Raw genomic sequence first — 15,143 nt, forward strand, 5'->3', positions numbered from 1 at the left:
GCAAAGCGGAAATAGAGGGATCAGACTTCAACATAATAAAGGCCATATATGACAAGCCCACAGCTAACATCATACTCAGTAGGCAAAAACTAAAAACATTTTCCTTAAGATCAGGAATAAGACAGGAATGTCTATCACCACTCTTATTCTGCATAGTACTGGAAGTACCAGCCATAGCAATAAGACAATAAGAAATAAGAGGTATCCAAATTGGAAAGTAGAAAGTAATACTGTCACTATCTTCAGATGGCATGAGAGTGTGTATAAAACACCCTAAAGAATTCACCAAAAAACTACAAGTTCTAATAAATGAATCTGGCAAAGTAGTAGGATATGAAATTAATATTCAGAAATAGGTGGCATTTTATTCATCAACAAGGAACTATCGGAAAGAGATATTAAAAAAACAATCCCATTTACTATTGCAACAACAACAAAAAATAAGGTACCTAGAAATAAATTTAACCAAGGAGGTAAAAGACTGTATTCAGAAAATTATAAAATAATGAAAAAAATTCAGAAAGATACAAATAATTGGAAGCATATTCCATGTTCCTGGATAGGAAAAATTAACATTATTAAAATGTCCATATTTCCTGGCCTGTGGCAGCAGCACAGTGGAAAAAGTGTCGCCCCGGAATGCTGAGGTTACCGGTTCGAAATACTAGGTTGCCTGATCAAGGAATGTACAACAATCAATCAATGAACAACTAAAATGAAGCAATGATGAGTTGATTCTTCTTACTTCCCCACCCTTCTCTCTCTCCTCACTCTGTAAAATCAATAAATAAAATCTTAAAAAATAAAATAAAATGTCCATATTACCCAAAGCAATCTCCAGTATCAACACAATTCCTATTAAAATACCAACAGCATATTCATGAATCTGGAACAAATTTTCCGAAAATATATATGGAACCACAAAAGACCTCAAATAGCCTTAACAATCTTGGGGAAAAAAAACAAAGTTGGAGGTATCACACACTACCTGATATCAATCCATATTACAAAGCTGTAGTTATCAAAACAACTTGGTAGTGGCACAAGAACAGGCATACAGATTACTGGACAGAATATAGAGCCCAGAAATAAATCCATGCCTTTATGGTCAATTAATATTTGACAAAGGAGGCAAGAACATACAATGGAGTAAAGACAGTCTTTTCAATAAATGGTTTTGGGGAAATTGGATAGAAACGTTAAAAAATGAAACTAAACTATCAATTTACAACATGTACAAGAATAAACTCAAGATGAATTAAGACTTAAATGTAAGATGCAAAACCATTAGATAGAATACTAGGAGAAAACATAGGCAATTAGACTTCATATATTTCTTGTAGCAACATTTTTGCAGATGCATCTTTTCCAACAAGAGAAACAAAGAAAAAATAAACAATGGCACTGTATCAAACTAAAAAGCCTTTGCAAAGCAAAAGAAACTATCAACAAAATAAAAAAGAAACCCACTGAATGGGAGAATATATTTGCCAATGATACACCTGATGAAGGATTATTTCCTAAAATATATAAAGAATTTACATACCACCACCAATAAGACAAACAACCCTATTAAAAAATAGGCAAAGGACCTTAATAGACACTTCTCCAAACAGGAAATACTGATGGTCAATAGACATATGAAAAGATGCTCAATGTCATTAATCATCAGACACATGCAAATTAAAACCATATGATCTATCACCTCATGCCTGTCTGAATGACTATCATCCATAAATCAACAAACAAGTGTTGGTGAGGGTGTAGAAAAAGGGAACCTTTGTAGACTGTTGCTGGAAATTAAGATCAGTGAAGTCACTGTAGAAAACAGTATGGCGTTTCCTCAAAAAATTAAAAATGGAACTGCTTTTTGACCCAGCATTCCTGCTTCTGGGAATATATCCAAAGAAACCCAAAACACTAATTTGAGAGACTATATGCACATCTATGCTCATTGCAGCATTATTTACAATAGCCAAGACCTGGAAACAGCCCAAGTGTCCATCAGTAGATGAGTGGATTAAAAGAGCTGGGTACATTTACACAATGGAATGCTACTCAGCCATAAAAAATAAAGAAACCTTACCTTTTACAAGAACATGGATGACCTGGAAATTATCATGCTAAGTGAAATAAGCCAGTCATAGAAAGACAAATACCATATGATTTCTCATTTGTGAAATTTAAAGAACAAAATAGAAACAAAGGCATGGATACATGGAATAGAGTGACAGCTGTCAGAGGGGAGGAGATTTGGGAGCTGGATGAAAGAAAGTAAAGGGATTAAGCCAAAATCATATATATACACACAGGCACAGACAGAGACAACAGTGTGGTGACAGCCAGAGGGAAACGGGGGTGAGGGAAGAAGGTAGAGGTAGGCAAAGCGGGGATAAATGGGGACAGAAAGAGACTTTGCTTGGGATGATTAGCACATAATGTAGTGTGCAGGTAATGTTTTACTGAGCTGTACATTTGAAATCTATATGAAATAGTGAACCAATGTCACCCCAATAGACTCAATAAAAAAAGAATTAAAAAAATTAGTGTTTTGCCTGACCAGGCAGTGGCACAGTAAGTAAGAGTGTCAGCCTGGGACGCAGAGGACCCAGGTTTGAAACCCCTAGATCGCCAGCTTGAGCGCGGGGTTACAGACATAACCCCATGGTCGCTGGCTTGAGCAAGGGGTCAGTGGTTTGGCTAGAGTCCCCCCTCCAAAGGCACATATGAGAAAGCAATCAATGAATTAAGGTGCCGCAACAAAGAATCGATGCTTCTCATTTCTCTCCCTTCCTGTCTGTGTGTGTCTATCACTTAATAATAATAATTTAAAAAGTAGCATTTAACACTCTTCTTGAGTACTTTAAAGTTACATGTAATTAATCTCAATTTTCATAGCAACACTGTAGGATGAGAATTACTGTTACTTCACAGAGAGAGTAACAGTATTTTGGTAAGCAGGCATGAGAAATTCTATACAAGTACTTTTACTGAGATGGTCCTCCTGCAAACTCCTCTGATTCTCTTACTATCCTGACAAAAGAACCAGTGAACCACTTACCCCAGCTGTACTCATCCCCCTTGTCCCTATAAAAAGTAAACATACACCACAACAGAACAGAAACCATTACTAACTACTCTGTAATAAAGCTTCAATGAGGTGAGAGGTGTCCCTGTTTTAAGTCTTCAGAGCTATTAATACAACAACAGTACCACTAAAGCTACTGAGGGGAATTCATCACCTGCTCCTCTTCTGACTCACAAAGCTGCCTGGCAAGGCCACCTGGCAGTAGAACATAAGGTGTGTTGTACTCCAGAGTACTGCTGAAGAATTAACAGGAGGAACCAGAGAGATTCTACAGTCAGCCTGGTTCCCTTTTCCCCTGCATTACATCCCAACCTCCAAAATACTACTTCCTCAACTATTAGAGAGCACAATAGAGGATCCAGAGGAGAGAAGCATGGAGGGAGAAAGAGCATTACTAAATTTCAGCATTTAGTGTAAAAAGGATAGTAAGATACACAGGTGAAGGGCTGAAATAAGGGAGAGATCACATACAGTAGAGTTAGCCAAGTTAGGCTTTTGGGAATGGATCTTGAACAAGATCAGTAAAATTTTATTACTGGATTTCAGTAATAGGCTAAGGCTAAATTTACAAATGTCAAACTTTGACTACTTTAGCCAGGACATGGTTAATCCTGAGACATATCCCTTAAAATTACCCTTCAGTATGGTCCCTTGATCTAATGATTATGAAGGTGCCTAAGGCAAAACAAAATTAATTTTTTTAAATTGTAATTAAAGTACATTGTCTTATATTTGGAAGCTAAAACTATACATAAGTATAATCTAATAAAGTCTTAAGTTCGCCAAAAGCAAACCAAATTAGGTTCCTATATCTAGCAAAGACTAAGTAAAGCATGAGTTTTAATGTCCCTAAACAAGTGCCCTGGAGAAGATGGTTTAAAAATAGAAGACACAGAACTACCAGAGGAAACAAATCCGGAAGTTGCCTGAGTTATCTGCATGAAACCCGGTTTTCGTGTTTAAACAATTCTTCTCCAAACCAAATCTCCCAAACTCAGCAGTAAGAATGAGTCTGAGAGATCATTTGTCTCTTTTTTCTTTCCTTCCTATCCCCCAACACATAATAAAAATTGTAAAATTCTCATCTGTTTGACAATAGGCGCTGGCCGGTGCCGGGGACACGAGGGACCAGCGGAGGAAGACAGTGTGACGGCCGGAGCCCCAGGGCCCGGGCCTGGCAGCGCCCGGGCAAAAAGGCGCTTCCCGGGTGCGAGGCGGCCCGGCACCCGACCAGCCGAGGCGGGTACGCCGCTTTGTCTGGCCGAGATCGCCGCCCAGCTGGGGCGCCCGGGCCCCGAACGCCGCCCGGTGTTCCGCGCACGCCTTGCCCTCTGCCTCCCTGCAGTGCCCGGCTCACGCTCGGCCCCAGATAGGACCTCGGCCTGCGGGCTCCGCGGCTGCGCCCCTCCGGGACCCCGGCCCGCCGGCCGGCCGCCAGCGTCCCCGCGCCCCCGCGCCCGAGCCCTGCGCGGCTGCCGCACCTGCATGCCCGGAGCCCCCGGGTCAACCCCGGTGTCCAGGACGGCGATGAGCACCCCCCGCCCGTCATACTCCGGGTAGCGACAGAGGAAGGAGGCGGCCCCGGTCTCTTTCTTGGGCAGGAGGCCATGGAAGGGGAAGGGCTCCTCGGTGGCGGCGGTGGCCATGGACGCAGGCTGGAGGACGAGGACGAGACAAACTGCCAGGCTGCGCGTGGACTAGCGCCGCGAGGACACCGGGGTGGCCACGGGCCTGGGCGGGGGCGAGGGGCGGGGCCGGCGGCCGCCAATCGCGGCCCGCCAGGAGGCGGCGGCCAATCACACGCGGTGCGTAAGCTAACGGCGCCGCTCCGCGGGGCCGGGCCGGAGCGCTGCCCGGGGCTGCAGAGAAGGGGGCGGAGTCTGACGCTCCGCCGGAGGGTTCGGTTCCCAGATGCTCGCACTTGGGATTTTTAGGAGCGGGCCGGCCTCCACGCCAAGGGGTCGTGTGTCCCGGGCCGAAACATTCCCTAGGGACAGGGAAGGGAATGGACCAACATTCTAGAGTAGCGGGACTCCCCTGCTGGCAAGCTGCGGTTCCGATCTTGAGGCGGTGGACAGACGTTTCTGTCAACTGCTGCGGAGCGCATGCTGACCAGAGCGGGAGCCGGCTCCCGCACGTTAACCTGCCAGGTAGTGTTCGTCGGGTACAGCAGCCTCTTTAAAAAGAGAGGCCTCTGATTCAGTGCTGTGTATCCCCCTGCCTGTGTGCCACTTGGACCAGGGCAGGGAGGAATAGGATGGCGGTAGGTCCTGGCTTCAGTCAACAGGAAGTGAGTCGTGGGCCCTTCAGTCCTCGCAGCCAGTAACAGAGTATGAAACTGAAGCGGGCCCCTCCTATCCTCTTTGCTTACCCTTGGCTTCCGGGATTTCTGAAAAACATTTTTTTACTCTTTTAAAATTGCAGTTTTTGGTTGCTCCTTAAGGTTCTCCACTCAACTATTGAGCATAATTTGCAGTTTTTCAAATTTGCAGTGGTGGCTAATCAAGTGCTCCACGATACACTAGTAGCCCTTAAATGACCATTACGTCTGTATTTTTGCCAGGATAATCTTTAGTCTTCTGTGTATATGTGCCAAAGACTTCTTTGGCAACCCTGTGAGTCTGCGGACTCCTTCTCAGACCAGTGTTTTTAAACACATAATATGAAATAAATGATTACACAGGGGATTATGTTGAAATATAGTTACCACAAATATTAAAACAACTTTGTTAAGTATCAATAGTTTTATACATGTGTGTATAATTATATATGTGCTTCAAATAATAAGAAATAGAACCAAATCTGATAAAACCCCATAACTTCAAAATAGTGAAGAGCATAAACTATATTTTGAAATATCTATAATAACCGTGCTATAAGAAACATTCATTTTTATTTTTTAGAAACTTATTTGTCTGTAATGCTGAGGTTGCAGGTTTGAAACCTTGGGCTTGCCTGGTCAAGGCACATATGGGACTTGATGCTTCTTGCTCCTCCCCTCCTTTCTCTCTCTCTTTCTCTCTCTCTTTCTCCTCTTTAAAATAGATATATAAAATTTTTAAAAAATTTAATCTTTATTTAAAAAAGAGACGTTTGTTTTGGTAACAAAGTAATAAACAGTAACTGCTAACACTACTCTAGTTATTGTCTACATTCCTAATTGAAGAGGTTAGTGAAAAAGATTTTTTTCCTACATGTTTTTGAACCCCTTGGATTCTACATAGATCCTAGGCCTAAAGGAAAGCTCTATGTATGCCAATTTCCAATCAACAGGATTTAGGAGATTGTCTGTGAAGTCTCAAAAATATATTGGCATGGCTGTGCAATAGTTTTAATTGATTGTTGACCATTTATTCATTCCATAAATCCTAGAGAAGCATGTCTCTTTAGTGGAGAGGAAAAGAAAAAAAAAACAATAGTTAATGTTTTCCTTCCTATTCCCAACTGCATGTGTTACCTCTAAAAAGAACTTCAAACTAACAGGAAAGAAAAGAGAAAGACAAACTCTTAGAAGATATTCAAAGAGAGTTTATAGTGACAACAGAATAGCTACCAAGTTTCAAATGAATCATGATCAATCATTTCATGTTACAGATAAGGAAGCAAAGCTAGACAGGTTAACTGACTGCCATGGGTTACAAACTGAATTAATGAGAAAGCTGTATTTCTGTTCTCATGATCTGTCCCTGATATTTTCTACCACACCAAATATGCTTCCCTGCCGGTGTATCCCCTGATGAATGGATGAGGAACTGTTCATTATGAAAACAAAGTGTCAGACTTTTTCATTAGACTCTTGTAACAGTGTTACTGTTGTTCAAAAAAGAATTATTTTTTTGCTGAGTCCCATAAAAATGTTTTAGAAAAGTACTGGATTGACTCCATAAAAGAAGCCTGAGGAGCCCTGGCCAATTGGCCCAGTGGTAGAGCATTGGCCTGGCGCGCAAGAGTCCCGGGTTCGATTCCCAGCCAGGGCACACAGGAGAAGCGCCTATCTGCTTCTCCACCCCTCCCCCTCTCCTTCCTCTCTGTCTCTCTCTTCCCCTCCCACAGCCAAGGCTCCATTGGAGCAAAGTTGGCCTGGGCACTGAGGATGGCTCCATGGCTTCTGCCTCAGGCGCTAGAGTGGCTCTGGTTGCAACAGAGCAACGCCCCAGATGGGCAGAGTGTCACCCCTGGTGGGTATGCTTGGTGGATCCTGGTTGGGCACATGCGGGAGTCTGTCTGACTGCCATCCCGTTTCCAACTTCAGAAAAATAAAAAAAAAAAAAAAAAAAAAGAAGCAAGAGGCAGGAGTCTACAAGAACTGAGCAGGGCTGTAAGACCTGGACATTATAGACATCAGTCTGTCATAGGCTTGCCAGGAGTTGAGTTGATCCAACAGCACATGACACACATTTTATATAACCCTGAAATCACCATACTGCAGTTCACTTTACTCACAGTATTGCGGGTTTTAAAATTGTATATATCTAAGTTTGTGTTGTGGATTTTCGCTATACCATGGGATTTTGCAGTATATAGGTATTTTTATATATTTATTATCTTAATTATTTAGCAAGTGTTAAAGAGCATAGGAAGTGTTTGTAAGAGTGTGGGGAAGGTTAATAGCAGTTTTGGAAAGGTATATAAGAGTGTGGGGAGGGTTTATTAAGCCTTAAAATACACATAAATAATAAAATAAATATAAAGTGGCTAGTTCATGGATTTCCGCCTATCGCAGGGGGTTCTGGAACCTAAGCCCCACGATAGATGGACCACTGTATACTCAGTCCTCCATTCTTTGTCTTCAAGCCCCAGTATTCTCCACTTTATGGGTTTACACATCTTAATTCTTTTATTTAATGACAGGCTCAGCTAAAGGAAATCTTTCGATGCTAAGTCAGTTTGTGTAAATTGACAAACAGCTTGTTAATTCATTGGATATTTGAAAAAAACAAGTAGAGTATACTCGGAGTAAACAATGAAGACATAGATAAGACAAAGCGTTAGGAATGGAGGAGGAGGAACGGAAGCCAGGACACAATAGTCACCCTATCTGGGGTAAAATAATAGGCTGGACGCACGGGAACCTCCCACATTGCGTTGCTCGAAGCAGGAAGTGAAGAGCCAGATGTTTTTGAGGTCCACCTACCTTTCCCATTACCTGCCAGGTTTGAGGCTGCAACACAATGCAGAGTTATGGGGAGGCAAAGCGTCCCATGAGTCATGTTCTTTCTAACTATTGCTGTACCATATCGTTTAGAGAATATTTTTTCATCAACCTCCCAAACAGTGTAGAGATTGTGAAAGCATCCAACATGTACCAACATTTGGACTGTGAAATCCTGCACAGCATTTGCAGCGAGGCCACTCCTCCTGTGGGCAGTTCCCAGGCAATGATTGAGTGGAGCAGGAACTGGAGGGCGCACCTGTTCCTGAGAATGAGGAACTTTGACAGCCCATTTAGGCTGAAGGACTCCCCACTGGCTTTGCTAAGCCTTTTCTACTCTGCAAACTCCTTTGTTTCCCCGAAAATAAGACAGTGTCTTATTTTAATTTTTGCTCCTCAAGATGCGCTAGGTCTTATTTTCAGGAGATGTCTTATTTTTCCATGAACAAGAATCCCATTTATTGTTGAACAAAAAAATCAACATTTATTAATATACTGTAGTCATGTCATCACAAACATCAGCATAACCAGCCAAGCTCTGAATTCCATCAACAATTTCTTGTGACTCTATTTCCATGTACAGCAATCTACCCTGTTTCTCTGAAAATAAGACAGTGTCTTATATTAATTTTTGCTCCTAAAGACACACTAGGTCTTATTTTCAGGGGAGGCCTTGTATGTCTAAGCTTGAAAAAATTTGCATGAGGCCTTATTTTCAGGGGATGTCTTATTTTCGGGGAAACGGTAGTCTAGGATGCTTCCTTCCACCCAGCCTTCGCTTCTGTCTTCTTCATTCAGGGTCAGATTTGCAGAACAGCCTGATGGCTGTTCCAGCCTTTTGTGGACCCTTGACTACTGTTTCCTTGCACAAACATCCCCTCAAATAGAATCCTTGCTCGTTTAAGCGATTCTTGGCATCTGCTTCTCAAAGAACCCAGACTAAAATAGCTGACACCAAAGAAACATTTCTGATGCTTAAATCTTCACCACTGCTGCCCCTTGTAGGCAAAGACTGTCATTATCTTTCCTGCCAAATCCGCCTGCTTCCTAGCCACTTCTCCAACGCTGAGCCAGAGGGGCAATCTATTTGGCAAAGTGTAAATCACATGCCTTTGCCTAGCTATAAAGGAGGCTGGGAGATTACGTTCTGACTTCTTGGATGGACAAGCAGGACTGATAATATGGGAAATTCTATAAACACAGGAAAGCTTTTCAAAGGATGACTGTTAACTCAAAAGATTTATTAATCATGACAAATACATATGTACACACACATATACAGGAACGGCCAAAAGTAGGTTTATACTTATGAGTACCCAAAACACAGTATATTCTTATATTATTATTTATTATTTATTGTATTATTTTTCATATGAAGTACAGTAAGCCTACTTTTGTTCACCCCATATATAAAAAATCTAATGTGTGTATATATTATATATGAATAATCTAGATGAAGGTATATATAATATATATGTATGTATATATACAAATATATATCATTGCTTAGGTATCATATATATGATATGATACTATACATATGATACCAGATGTCAGTCAACATAAGAAATTCCCAAACCTGTAAGAATTTTTAGGAATTTATTTGAGCCAAACTGACAACAATTTCTGGGAAGCAAAATCTCAACGGACTGAGAAAATGCAGTTTCACCACTAATTGTCTACGTCAGAATCAAAGCGAAAGATGTAAAGGGGGTTACACAAAATCCACTGGAGATAGATCAGGGAGGCGGGAGAGAGCAAAGCGGGGGAATATTTGAGATTGCAGAAAATGTAAAATGTATAGACACATACTTCTTTTACATAAGCAGGTATAAGATAATTAACAGTTAACAATTAACATGATAATAATGAGGGGATTTGTGGGGTCTGAAAAAAGACTCATATTTCAAAGCCCTGTTATTCTTACATTTTAAAGGTATTTATTATAGATGCAAAAAGACAACACACAGGCTCAGTTAAGGTAAACATTGATCTCTGTTAGGGAAAAATAGCAGCCTAGGCTGTGATTACCCACCACGATCTGCTTTTAGTTAGAAAGTTTTCATTTCAGACCATCCTGTGTGGTTACTTTAGGCCTTTGAGTTTGTAAATCTGCCATGTAGGCCTCCCTGAAGCTGTCAGTGTCAGTATATGGTCCCTTTTTCCTCCACACTAAGGTGATTATGTACATATGTGTGGATGTATCTAAGAATTTATATTTAAGAACTCTCTGGACACCACAGAGTAAAGCTTCCCAACTCTATTTATCCTCTGCAGCCTCGGGACAGCCACACACTGGGAGTGCCCTCTGCCATTTACTTCAACGTGCCATCCTTATCATCTAATTTTCTATGAAGGCAGTGATGTATAAAAGGTTGCAAAACTCTGATATAGGGCATAAAAATATCAAGTCTGATTGCATCTATCTTTTCAGAAACCCAAATGAAAACTGGTAGTAATAAATTATTAGTATAGGTCAGAATGCACATATTTTATCAGCCCTTTCCTACGCGATAATCACTTAAGATAGAAAAAAAATTAGATTTAGCTTTTGTCATTAAGAAATTTATCTAAAATCTACCACTTTTGAGCAAATTAGTCTCATAAATACCCCTTCTGGGGTCCTTCTATTATCTCTTCATAGCTGAAATGTTCATTCATCATCCCTTGGATTCTGAGCTAATCCATGCTCATTAGAATATCTGTAAACTAGTATATAGGGGTTGAGGTATAACATTGCTGGTACAATCTTTGTGATGAGAGAGCTTCCTAATGAGAGGCTAGATAGCTATACCAAACTACAAGGAAAATAGGGAGAAATTCCTGAAAAACTAGACTGGTGAAATCCATGGACCGATGGGTGAGGCAGTGTCTTGTGGCCAGCCACGTCCAACTCTTGTGTAGAAGCTGACATTTGGAGGCAAGTGACAGCTGGCTTTAGGAATCTGGAGACCTGAGATTTTGTCTCAGCTCTGTCTTGGCTTGTGATCAAGAGACAGTGAATCTCTCTGTGTTCTAATTTTTCTCATTTGTATGAGAAAGAGTTAATGGATTCCACTTACTTTGTAGTTTGGGGGGAGGGGATTTTGAATTAATTTCAAAACAATGCACTTTATTGTCAGTTAACGTAAGAAAGTTTTAAAAATGGCTCTTCCCCAAATTAGAGAGGGGCCATGTACTCAGTGTAATAAGGCTAGTGGTGTCAGTTCACAAAAAAATAGAGTTCATATTATATAAACAGTGGAAATATGAATTTTTTCACATAAGAAAGATAGGTGCCATTGGAAGCAAATTAATATTTGGAGCGGTGAGTTGTGTTTAATTTAGAAGTAAACAAGCCACAAGCCTCAGTAAAATTCTTTCACCATTTTCCTCTCTTCTGTGAGCTCTGACCTTTCTCCCCTTCTGACAGCTTTGACCAGCTGTCACTGGGACCAGAGGCCCACCCCTTCCCTCTGAAGAACCAGTAAAAACTGGGCAGAGCAGCAAATGCATTGATTTCCAGAGGACATTGGAGCCTATAGACTTACAGACAAATGAGGAATATATGATGGCATGGGCTTGGTTCTTTGTGTAGGTTGCGATTGTATGTATATATCCTAGGAAAAACATGGGGAGCAGCTGGGCAGTGAAGCTTCCCCTCCATGCACAGCACAGATGAAAGAGTTCAGTCTTGGACACAAGGCCCAATTCTACACCCCTCTCTTTAGCCTTCTCCAACAGTTGCTGGAATCTTCAGTGAAGAACTGATTAGAAGCTGATTGTCAGTCAGGATAGTCCAGGCAACGCTGTGGCAATACACAAGCCCAAATTTCAGTGATATAAAAGACATTTTTAAATCATGCTTGGCTCTTCTCCTGTATCTAATCAGCTTTGGATCCAGGTTGAAGGAGCAAGCACTAACTGGAATGTTGCCCGTCCCCAGGACAGGAAAATGAGAACCCGGGGAAGCATGCACTGGCTCTTAAAGCTGCGGTGGCTTCTGCGCACACCTCGTTGGCTGCAACAAGTCACACGTTTAAGGGGGCAGAGAAACACAGTTTTATCTTGTGCCCAGGTTAACAATAACCAGGATATTTGAAGAGTCTTAATTATTACCACCACGTCATTCATGTTCAGTATGTTTTTACTCTTGTGAAAGATTAGTAATGTGATATCCAGAACAGAAGTGTTTCCCTCCTCCACGGTCAATACCCTTGTATGAACTGCCAGACAAACAGTGAGAGGCACTTCCTCCTGGGTGACCACCTCGTGGGAGAAACAGTATGACAGATACTCAAGGTCATCTAAGAGGAGCTAGAAACACATCTTATAGTTTAAAATAGAAGGGGTAGATCATGACTGCTAAACCCTGCCAGTTCTGTCTTTCCAATTACATGCAGCCTAGTACATAATTGTTCAATAAATAGTTGAACTACATACACATGTCATTCCGGAGTAAGGAATTGTGTTCTGAAATAGCCAATTATTTCTCACATTCTTAACAGAATAAATTTTGAAATATTTGTGCATTAGCCTAATTTAATTTAATCTTCAAATTTGCACACCATTTGGTTAATATTTATTTCATAGTATCTCCAGCTCTATTTTTTTAGTATTATGAGTGAGGGAAAAAAATAGAAAAACGTTATGCTTTCTAGTACCATAGGTGAATAGGCCCAAGAAACATCTCAACCAGAGGAGTGTGAAATTCTCTAGACTTCCTTGAATTGTGTATCCTTCCAGAAATGTTACATGCATAAAAAGAATATCTATGTATATATGTAAACATATCCTGTACTGCTCTATATGTACATGTATGTGCACACACATATATATGTGTATATATGTATATAATTCCTCTCTCCTTTTTTATGCATTAGTAACATACTGCACTATTCTGCACCTTATTTTGCGTGGTGTTTTTTTTTTGTATTTTTCTGAAGATAGAAGCGGGGAGGCAGTCAGACAGACTCTTGCATGCGCCTGACCAGGTTCCAACTTGCATGCCCACCAGGGGGCGATTTTCTGCCCATCTGGGGTGTTGCTCTGTTGTGGCCGGAGCCATTCTAGTGCCTGAGGCAGAGGTCATGGAGCTGTTTTCAGCACCCGGGCTAACTTTGCTCCAATGGAGCCTTGGCTGCAGGAGGGGAAGAGAGAGACAGAGAGGAAGGAGAGGGGGAGGGGTGGAGAAGCAGACAGACGCTTCTCCTGTGTGCCCTGACTGGGAATCAAACCCGGGACTTCCACACACCGGGCCGACGCTCTACTGCTGAGCCAACTGGCTGGGGCCAACACCTTGTTGTTGTTTTTTTTTTTACCTTACAATATTTTCTGGTGAATAAGAAAGAGTACATACAAATATTTCTCTTTTTTTAATAACTGCATGCAATTTATTGATATTTGTTTGGGCATGTCATCATTTATGTAACCATGTGCGTTTGTTTTAAAACCACCTCTTTGTGAAGTTAAGAATGGGTACTTACTTGCAAGTGTAGTTATTTTGAAAACATAAACCCTTCTGGCTATAAAATGCTTCATTTACTTTAGCTCAGCTTTACAAAGTCAGCTTTCCATTTATAGCTTACATCAGTCTCACTTCCATTTTTGGAGGAGTGCAGCCCACAGTCTCTGCTAAGTGGCCAGGAAGCATGTAGTACACATACGGTGCTTATTTTGTTTTACCCTAGTTCCTGAAATGCATTAGTTAGCAAAAACATCCTCCTACTGAATTCTATGATACTAAATCATGCTTATGTTGACAGACGTTAATTAGATGGCACAATGTAGGAATTGTTCAGAAGGTAGTTCCTGCTTGCTGTTGCTTCATTGCAATAGTCGTGGGTCTCTGGACATGTGCAGGCCTGGTTCAGCCTCACTGTTCTTATCAGCAGCACCTCCATGGGATTTCGTAAGTCTCGTGCGTCTACCTGAACTTGGAATGCCAGAAAATCACGTTAGGCTTAGGATCCCAATTAATCGCTTATCCTAATGTTGATGCTGAATGTCATGACTTGAACAAAGAAACAGAGAATATAATATGTTAAACGAAAACACTTAGAAGTTAAGGAATTGTGTCTTCTAGGACTAGTTCTGCCACTAATTAGCTTCATGACTTTAATAAGATCTCAGTGTCCTCAACTACAAATCTGATGTTTTTATTTTTATTTTTATCAGAGTTAAATGGAAAAAGGTACCTTCCACAGTGGCAATAAATAATTGGTATTACTATAATGTGTCTGGTAGATACTAGAAATTCAATGTACTGAGACTGGTCATACCATTTGGTATTAGGTAGCAGGCTACCATTACTATTTAGGTAGCAGGCTAGCTAAAGTTAGGAGTTTAAATAAGCAAAACAATGAAAAAAATGTTTTTTTAAAGTTTTTAGTTTGCAGAATTTTTAAAAATCAACTCAGGTATATAGTAATGAGACCTTATGGTATGTAGATCAAACAATTTAATCTGTAATTTGTGAAGCATAATATGAACTGGTAAATTTTTACTGTTCTAGAACTTAAATTTTTATTGATTGATTGATTTTAGAAAGACTGAAAGAGGAACAGAAAGAGGAGAGACAGAGAGAGAGAGAGAGAGAGAGAGACAGACAGAGAGAGAGAAGCATTCATTTGTTGTTCCACTTAATAGTGTTCAGTGGTTGCTTCTGGTGTGCGCCTTGGCTGGGAATTTAACTGGCAACTTTGGCATTTCAGAGCAATTCTCCAACTGAATGAGCTGACCAGCAGGGCCAGACTTAATTTTTTAAAGCAAAATACATCTCCAGTCCTATGTGTAAGGTATTTCCCCACTGAGGAAGAAAGAAGGGCATATTTATCAAGTGTGAATAAGCAAAAGCATTATTTAGTAGAGCACTTCCCGGATAAGGTTCTCTGGTCTGGGAGACAGGGGCCAGAGAAGTCGCAT

General features: G+C 41.0%; 1 protein-coding gene across 4 annotated transcripts in view; it reads right to left on the bottom strand.

Moving 5' to 3' along the window:
- The window catches only part of TPP2 (tripeptidyl peptidase 2), a 90,315-nt gene extending 85,503 nt beyond the window's left edge, over positions 1 to 4,812 (bottom strand). For all 4 annotated transcript variants that reach the window (XM_066235328.1, XM_066235329.1, XM_066235327.1 and 1 more), the window contains exon 1: positions 4,570 to 4,812. In XM_066235328.1, coding sequence (XP_066091425.1) covers positions 4,570 to 4,734 — 165 coding nt within the window. In that variant the 5' untranslated portion in view covers positions 4,735 to 4,812. The remainder of the gene's footprint in view (positions 1 to 4,569) is intronic.
- Between the last annotated feature and the right edge of the window lie 10,331 nt (positions 4,813 to 15,143).

The sequence above is a fragment of the Saccopteryx bilineata genome, chromosome 6 (assembly GCF_036850765.1).
Source record: "Saccopteryx bilineata isolate mSacBil1 chromosome 6, mSacBil1_pri_phased_curated, whole genome shotgun sequence".
Taxonomy (NCBI): domain Eukaryota; kingdom Metazoa; phylum Chordata; class Mammalia; order Chiroptera; family Emballonuridae; genus Saccopteryx; species Saccopteryx bilineata.